General features: G+C 43.9%; 1 protein-coding gene across 2 annotated transcripts in view; it reads right to left on the bottom strand.

Moving 5' to 3' along the window:
- Positions 1-7,375: 7,375 nt before the first annotated feature.
- RTN1 (reticulon 1) overlaps positions 7,376-9,194 on the bottom strand; it is a 122,506-nt gene continuing 120,687 nt past the window's right edge. For both annotated transcript variants that reach the window (NM_001374748.1, NM_001245755.3), the window contains 3 exon segments: positions 7,376-8,195; positions 8,897-8,955; positions 9,046-9,092. In NM_001374748.1, coding sequence (NP_001361677.1) covers positions 8,153-8,195; positions 8,897-8,955; positions 9,046-9,092 — 149 coding nt within the window. In that variant the 3' untranslated portion in view covers positions 7,376-8,152.

The following is a 9,194-nucleotide window of genomic DNA, read 5'->3' as shown; positions in this document are numbered from 1 at the left end:
CCTTTCCCAAAGGAGAGCCACATGGGGAACTGCCACCTGCACATGTTATCAACAAGACACTGCATTTTACATAACCTATTTCCCACCTTGAATCACTCAGAGATTCACAGTGCTTGTTTCTAACTCCTATTTGGGAGCCAGTTTTAATTTCCCTGACCAATAATAAATTTGCCCGTACAAATCATGGAATGCAATTTTTTTTTCCCTATGTCATCATTTAGCACCTTAATTAAGCACCAGCTTAGACAGATTTTAGCTTTTCTTTGTTTATGCCCAATGTACATGTAAAGAGCAATTCTATTCCCCCTTCCCAGCCTCTGGTTTGTTAAAAGTAAAGCTGAACTCTTCTGGACTCCAGTCCTGTAATGGTCCCACATTCCCTTGTACAACCCTAAGAGCACATCTCTGCCCCACTGAACATTTTCAAACAGTGTTTAACCAGAATTTTCTCACCACTCTTTGTTTCTAATCAGCAGCCTTCTAGCCAGCAAGGTAATCAATCTGTTATCAATCTGTTATCAATCCAGGACAGAACTCTGCAGTGCAAACTACAATCTGATTTTTACTGCTCATGGGTGTCAAGATTACCCCTCTCCTTCCCTATGGCATCCCCCATGACACTTCACCACTTTAGCAAAGCTCAGTAGCTTTTTTATTTTCATTTATGTTACCAATTCCCATCTGCTCCTGGAGATCTCCTTTAAAAATCTCACATTAATCAAGGTTTTATCTGCTTTACTCGTAATTTCTCTCATGGCACCATACCCACGACACCTTGACTCCAGGTACTTTACTCTGAGGACTTCCCTGGCTGATTTTTCCTTTGCAAAAATCTAGTTCTGAAGCTCAGTTCATCCTGCCTAACAGAGACAGCCCCATTTCTCCCTAGAAGGCTCGACTTACTCAAGTCTCTTGTGACTGGGGAGCTGTGGGAGTACCTCTGGCTAAATGGCAACAGGAAAAATGTTTTCTTTTAATTTGCACTGTTGCTGTAGTATGTGAGTCACAGACGTGTGACTGCTGTGGGGAAAGTGGGTGGGAGAAAACACTTGAGATGAAGAGAGATTCTTGATTATATGATGATGTCAGAATTTAAACTGAAGCTGATTTCCTGAAAATCTGGTGTTCAAAAGAGACAGTAGTACTATCAGAATTTGACACTCCTTCAGGTTTTTTTAAGCTGGCACGTGAAAACTCAGAGTATAATTTTCGAGAGTTTTTCTCTCCGCAGTTCATCATATTTCTATGTTTCATCTGGAAAAAGTTGTAAATTGTATTATTTTTGAGGGGAGAAAGGTGTGAAGAAGGTTTCCAGGATTTCATGATTTCCAGCTAGAAGGAATACAAGAGGTGCTTCCCCAGGTAGGTTCTTCTAAGGTTACAGCCCTCCTCTTCCTAACTAAGCACCTCAGATTTGCTGAGTGCTGAGAAGCCAAGCTGAAGTTCTGTTGGTAATTGTTCAGTAATTATGCTTGACCTGTGCCAAAAGTGATCCTTTTTCACTCAGTGTAATGATTGTGAGGATGCTGGTTTCTCCAAGCAAGCACCTGTAGAATTAGGAGAAATTAAATTAGACCTCATGTCTAACTTGGCAAATGAGGAATATTTTGTGTAAAGACATCTGCTATTGAAGTCACTCCACTGCCTGGATGTTACATATATTTTTTGTGTGTGTGTGTTTCTGGCACATCTACAAAATGTTATAAGAATTTTTGAAGATACTGTAAATGACAGACCTGTTGAATTGAGTCCAGAGGAGGCCACAAAGGTGCTTTGAAGCCCAGAGCAGCTCTGCTGTGAGGAAAGGCTGAGAGAGATGGGGCTGTTCCTCTTGGAGAAGGCTCCACAGAGACCTGGGAGCCCCTTCCAGAGCCTAAAGGGGCTGCAAGAGAGATGGAGAGGCACTTTGGACAAGGGCATGGAGTGACAGGACAAGAGGGAATGGCTTTGTACTGCCAGAGGGCTGGGCTAGGTGGGATATTAGAAAAGAAATTTTAGTTCTGAGGGTGGTGAGGCCCTGGCACAGGGTGCCCACAGAAGCTGTGGCTTCTCCATCCCTGGAAGTGTCCAAGACCAGGCTGGATGGGGCTTGGAGCAGCCTGGGATAGTGAAAGGTGTCCCTGTTCCTTCAAACTCAGACTATTCTGGGTTTCTATCTATTATTTCTATCTATCAAAATTCTATCATTTTTAGATCAGTCTGGAGTACTTTGTATCACTGCATCTAAATTAGAGAGCTATCAAAAAGAAGTAAAATGTAACTAAATCCTCTTTACAGCTCGCTCATAAAGGGAAGTGTGTGCAGAGGGACCTTGGTGTGAATGACAATTAGCTTCTCTGGACTGAATTATTTTTTCAGCTAAAACAAAAAGACTCATGAGGAGGCATAAATTGCAGCCTTGAGGCTGAACCTCTTTAATATTCAATGAACAAGGGAAATGAGTCTGACTTGCTGGTGGAGGGGTAGACAGGAGGGAAAAGGAATGAAAGCATAGGTGTCCTTGGTCTTTAGGTTTCCTTAGACAATCTCCTTCTGCTGCTCTTTCCAGCCTCTAATTCTGCCTCTGGTGCTTGCAGCATCCCCCAGTGCTTTGCCTGGGGCAGCAGGAGTGAAAGGGAAGAGGAGAAGGGAGCAATGCAGAGATGAGCATGTCCCAGCTGTGGAGGGATTGCCAGAATACTGAACAGAACAGTAACTGCACAGGTAACTAACCTGCCCTGCCCACTCCTGCTGGTGTCCCCAGGTTATAAATCTGACATAATTGTGGATTTAGAGCTCTTTCTCGGGGAGCTGCAGAAGTGGCAGCCCCTTGGATCAGATGCTGACCAGAGGAGAGCTCCAGCACACAGTGCTCTGGCTCTTCCCTGTGGGCAGGCAGCAAAGACAAGGAAATGAGCAGTTCAGATAAATGAGACAAGCACGTCAAGCCCATTTACCTGCTTAGGATCTGTTGGAATCTGAGGTATTGATGATTCTGAGATTGTAGAAAGTCTCTGTCTTTCTGCCCCACTGCCAAAGAAGAAGCCATAATTGGTCTGTGCTGGTTTCAAGGTTGTTTATTCTGTTTATCTCTAACATGTTCTGCTGCCCTGCCGCAGCTCTGTCCTGCAGGGCAGCGTGTGGGGCTCTGCCCTCAGTGGGATGGTACAAACATTAAATACCACAAACTACCTGTGCTGGATTTACAATAACGTGCCAATATCTGTCACCTACGTTGGACAGTGTGTCCCCAGCCTGAACCAACAGAAAAATGCCAACACCACAGTGAAACATGGAGGGCATGAAGAAGGAGAAAAAGGACAAGACACACCCAATTTCCTCCATCTTGTCCCCTCTGAACCCCTAATCTAGAAACCTAAAATTTTACTTTTGCACCCGTGCCACACTTAATTATTCTTTATATCAAACACTCAGAGCTTGTAATTCATCCTGTAAGATTGAAAACTCTTTTCCATGGACAGAGATCACAGACAGTGTCTCTGGGGGCTCTGTCCAGGGGGGTTCCTGACCCCTGCCAGGGTCCCAGACCTGCCAGGGCAGCCAGAGGGAAGCTCTGGATTCCCACAAGGATCCACTCCCATTTCCCTGTGCAGAAGGGTCCCCACTCTCATCACCTGTTTTATCAGAGAGCAGGGCTCTGCCACTCTCTCCTGCAGAGGTGCTGAGCACCAAGGAAGTCTGGCAGAAACGAGCAGAGCCCACTCCTCCTTCTGCTTCAGGCACTGCAGCTTTTGCCTCCTGTCACTGGACATATCTCACCCTGACCCAAATGCCACATTTCCTGCAGGGCTGCGTGTCCCAGCCAGGCTCCCTGGTGCCAGCAGCCTCACTCCTCTCATTCCTGGCATCTCAGGAAACCCCCCCACACACTGATGGAGCAGCTTTTAATCCTCTGCCTAAGAAAATAACATATTAAGAGGAATCAGGAAGAAATACATCACACGTGGTCTCCTCAAAGCTGCAAACACTGGGCTTGCCACATATTTCCCTGCCCATATGGAGAAGGAAGGGCTGGGAAGCTCACAGCTGACTGACTGTAGCCCACCAGGACAGGGGTGGGAGGCAGCTGCCATCTGAAAGAGAGCAGGGAGACAGCAAAAGCTATGAGACAGGTTCTCTTTAAATGGATTAGCTGCTCCCAGAATATTACAACATACTTATCTCCTCCCAGTTCCAGGGCTTTCCTGACACTCATGTGCTTTATGAACCTACTCTCACGAGGTAAATATTAAGGAGCAGAAGGAGCATAAAAGAAATCAGTAACAGAGGCAGTGGAATGCTGCTGAAACACCAAGAATCAGGGAATCAAAACCAGTGACCTTAGAGAATATGCATATTTCACAATTTCAAGGTACAGGAACAGACATTTAAGCGACATAAAGCTCTGATAGAACTTTTAAGTAACCATTGAGCCTCTACTTGACAGGCAGCAGTTTAGGAGCAGGGTTATAAAGTTTCTGCAAGGTACAAGTGAAACCATGGAGAAGATATTTTAAAATCATAGAGGATGACAAAAGACTCATGTAGATGTTCTGACAAAGCTTTGTCACCTGCCAGCATGGCACTCCTGATTTCATATCCCCAAGTCAGAGGTAAATTACTTTCAGTTCAAATTAGCCCAGTCATTTGGGCTGGCTTTCAAAGCCCAGCTCAGCAGATGGACTTGTTGTCTTCCTTGAAGAGCAGCACCATGTTGAGCAGATCAAAAGTTTTATTTACATTACCCAGCCAGTTCCCAGCCATGGAAAGATCTGGTCTGTACCTGCCCCTGCATCTAAATAAACCTGTGGCATTCACCCTGGAGAGCTCTCAGCTTCCCCTCCAGAAGGGGAACATCACAATGCAGAGATGAGGAGGGAGGCACAGCCCAGGCCAGGTATTTGGCACACCCCTGAACAACCTCCCTTGGTGAGGTGGGTCCTCAAAACACCCATCACTGGCTTAGCTCATTAAAGCAGCCTTTGAAGCAGGTGGAAAAGCTGAGCCCTGAATCACTGGTGATTTGTTGTCCAGGTTCCTCACCCAAGGGACAATTTAAAGATAAATGAATGGTTTAACACTGTCCCTTGCATTTCACCCAGGCAGAGTGAGCTACTTCCCAGGTTTCACCTGCCTAGAAACACCCACAATTTGCTGTTTTTACTAGCCAAGCTTTCCCACTGCTGTGTTTTACTTTGCAAATGCAGATCAGGAACAAAAGGGCTTCACAGCCTGTGTATGTCAGAGCACAGCCCATGAGTGTGTTATTCTGCTGTCTTCAGCCATTTCCTGTAATCACACTAAAATAATTTAACAAGTACAGCTCGGTGTTGGCTATTTTCCCCCACACTTGTTTGAAAACCAAAAAAAAAATGGGTATCCAACCCCTCCACAAGGTGCTGCTCTATGAGTGACACCAGGGACACCAAGGGTGCCACCAAAATTCACTCCCCACATGCACAGGCTCTGTTATTGCAAGGTGTGTAGCAGGACCAGGATTAGCAGAGGTTGGATTTCTCCAAGCTTCCATCTCCAGAGGTATCCCAGAAAGTGCTGCTGTGATCCCAGTAAGGGGATGTTGGCCATGAGCAGCATCAGCAACTCAAACCCTGCCTGTAACCCTCTGCTTCCCCCACATCCCAGCGTGGGGCTCCCAGTTGGTCCCACCCACCAGGTTAAGCCACCCCAGCTGCTCAGCAGCACTTGCAGGCTGTTACTGCCAAATATATGGAAAGTCAGAGCAGCTCTGAGGAAGTTGGGAAGTTTGCTTGGCAAGGTGGGACGTGAGAAAAGGATGTGGGCTTGAGAGGTGTGTGTGCAAGGGTAGAGTCAGGATGATTGAGGGCTGGGATCAGGGTTTGAGAGAGGGTGATGCTGGAGGAGACAAGAATGGCAATCTTGGTCTCTCTTGATTTAGGCTCCTGAGATCAGTTGTTCTCTTCCAGAAGGTTTATTTTGCTTTATTTCCAAATAAGCATGAGATTAAGCATTTAATTGTGCTTAGGGTTCAGCATTGCAAAAGGCCAGTCTTGGATATTACTGCTGTAGGGGTGTGAAGGAAAAACACATTTATGGGACCAGGGGGATGGGACATAAAATGGGCTCATTTTCAAAATCAATATGTTGGGCCCACGCACTCATCTTGTAAGTAATAAGAATTCTGGTGGTCAATCTTTATCCTCAAGGATGCTTTGCATGGTCTGCACTCCCTTCCTCAGAGACACAGGGACACTAAGGCAGATAAAATTTGAGTTCCTGTTGAATTTTAGCTCCTGGCTGAAAACTGCACCTGCTAAAGCAAACATACTCCTTTTGATCAAAAGCAATATATGTTCTTTTAAGATATTCTGTTTCTCATTGAGGAAAAATGTTCCCATCTAGCTGCAAGTGACATTTAAAACCAATCCTAGTATTTTAACATTTAGATATAAAGCTTAAATGAAAATAAGGGTATTTGAGACTTGTCACAAGAACTAGCTCAGAGCCATACCAATGTTTCTACCAACTCCTTATGTGCATATGGGTTTTACATTTAGATATAAACAGAACTTCAGCCTGGCCTTGGACAGGTGTCACTGTGGCCATGTGGAACTGAGACAAAGGTGAATTAACAAGTGAGTCTAAGGGAAGACTTAAAATTTAACATGTTGGGATAAGTGTTTAAAAATCTAGTTCTTTGTATAAAAATATTTTTTTCATGAAACCTTTGGGATTGAAAAAGAGAAAACCAGCAATTTGGCCAAAGATATTTTGATGTTCACATTTTTATACCCAAAAAACCCTAAAAATTTCCACAGGTGTGTTCCACAAATGGGCAAATCAAGCATTTAACCAATTGTTTTGAAGCACTTTTAATAATGCTCAGCAGCTGTTTCTCTCCTCTGATGGTTCTCAAACACCAAATTCTAATTTTTAAAAACCTTTGAACCAGAGTAAATGCTTGTTTCAGCTGCCAACCTCTGGATTTGCTATTGATTCTGTTTAAAGCAGGTTTCAGGAACAGCTTTGGGTAAGAGAGCAGTTGGTGACAAGGAAACTGAAAAGCCCTTTGTGCTGTGCTAACACCTCCATACTGTGCTACTCATGGTTTGCACAGTGAGCAAGGGGAGGAAGAGACCCTTGTTCAAATACCTGATATTTGCTATACCACCAACAAAAATAAACAAGCTGTGTGCAGAGATCTTCCTTTAATTCCAAGGAAGATCACCAAGATGTAAAAATGTTAGATGAGATACTTCCTCTTAGTTAGGTGCTACTCATTGGACTGCACCATGATGTAAGGGCAAAGTGCTGATGTCCAGACAAGGTGGGGAAAATGCTCCTTTTTGCACAGTGTGTGTCCAGTTCCCAAATGTCAAGGTTAACCCCAGCAGTGACGAGAAAGAGAACTTTTTACATTTAGTAACATTTATTTCTGCATTCGGTATCAAGTACATAAGTGCAAATATTCAGAGTCCATAATTAAGTCCATTAGGAACTACAGAGAATGTAATACAAATCGTAATAAATTGAACATGCTGGAACTTTCCAGTTACCATACATGTAAATCAGCCTGTCAATCCTTTACGACAAAAGTACTGGGTTTTGTTTTCTTTTTTTCTTTTTTTTTTTTGATTTTGAGTTATACAAAACTGATTACCATAAGTACTGCTTACTGTTTATTTTATTTGTGCTGGAAAACACTAAAACATCAGTCTACAATTCTATATAGTTAATAAAGATGAATCCAACCAGCAACCCAGTGACGTAGAAGCAATTTTAACTATTGCATCAAGTGCGCTAAGCAGGAAAGCCCCTAGCCACATGTAACATTAAAAGTTATAGAAGCAATGCCAATAGAAGAAGGAAAAACACTAAAAAAAAAAATTAAATAAAGAGGTCAATATTATTTAGGCTCTCACCATCATGCACTTTATAAGCAACACAAAAAACCACATCTAGTACACTTTTCTCTTTACTATACTTTAGTGCTTGACACAAGTGATTGCAAATATTCTAAGTGCAGAAGCAGCAGGGGAAAAGCACTGCTTCTGAGTTTTATGTTTCTAAGATTATGGTGTTGAGGAAAAAAAAAAGAATGATAAATTTGCAGTAAAGTGTAAGAACAGAGCTGTTTTCACTCCAGATTTCCCCATTATGCACTACTGTAGTCAATGAATTCTTGATGTCTGCTTTACTCTGCCTTTCTCTTAGCACCTGGGATTTTAGCTTGAATCCTAAAAAATAAAGAAGAAAAAGAAAAACTGGTGAGGCAGTTATTCCATTCCAGTGGATGATCTCTAGTCCATGCTAAGGATGTTGTCTCAACAGGTGAATTAAAGTGCCATGAAAAACAGAAGTGATGCCCATCTAGGTGTGATTACAGGCCTGGCTTTTGGTGGTTCATATAATCTAGGAATATGTTCAGTGATATTCTCCCCCCAGCATTATTCCTCTATGGTCTGTTGTCTATACAAAGCCAGAAACAGAGTCTAAAAATAGAATTTTGAGAATAAAATTTCAAAACTTCACCCAGATCTTCTGGGGATTTGAAACACTGAAGATCGTGCTGCTTCCAGGTATTTGCTTTCTGTGACAGGGTGGTGTCCTAATTCCCACTTTGGTCATTAATACTATCAATTCATGTGAAAAACAGGCTTGGAGTGGTCAGTGAGGAAGAGAATTAACTCATTCCTTCCTGTTTGTCCTGGCCAGGTACCATTGTGGACACCAGTCCATGACTGGGCTGCTCTGTCCACAATTCCCCAAACAGAGGGGAGGTACAGAAGGGTTTTTCCAGGGATCTGCCCTCCCTCAGCCCCTCACATTCCAGGATCTGGGAGGACACCACTGATAGGACACAGTGTCCCCAGGACCACCCAGGTCCCAGCCACCCCCAAGGGCACCACAACCTCCCACAGTTGGCTGCTGAACTCACTTTGCCACCACCGTGTTTATGTGGGTCCGCACCAGCCCCAAGTATTGATCAATCTGTGCCTGCAGGGAGCAAGAGGAGACCAAGTCAAGGAGGCAACAACCAGGCAGAGCCACCCAGCCACCCCAAATGCACAGTGCAGACAGACCCACCTGGTACTTGTCATATACAACGGGGAGAGTAAACATAGACACCACAGCTGAGGAGAAAAAGAGCACAGTGTTATGTTCCTGCAGATCAGATTCCCCCAGAGCAGAGACCTACTTCGGTGGCAAACACCTTATCCTGCCACTTGGGCAGC

This window comes from Taeniopygia guttata, chromosome 5 (genome assembly GCF_048771995.1).
Source record: "Taeniopygia guttata chromosome 5, bTaeGut7.mat, whole genome shotgun sequence".
In the NCBI taxonomy this organism is placed as follows: Eukaryota; Metazoa; Chordata; class Aves; order Passeriformes; family Estrildidae; genus Taeniopygia; species Taeniopygia guttata.
Note: the sequence above shows the minus strand (reverse complement) of the source record. Positions and strands in the feature narration are given on the sequence as shown.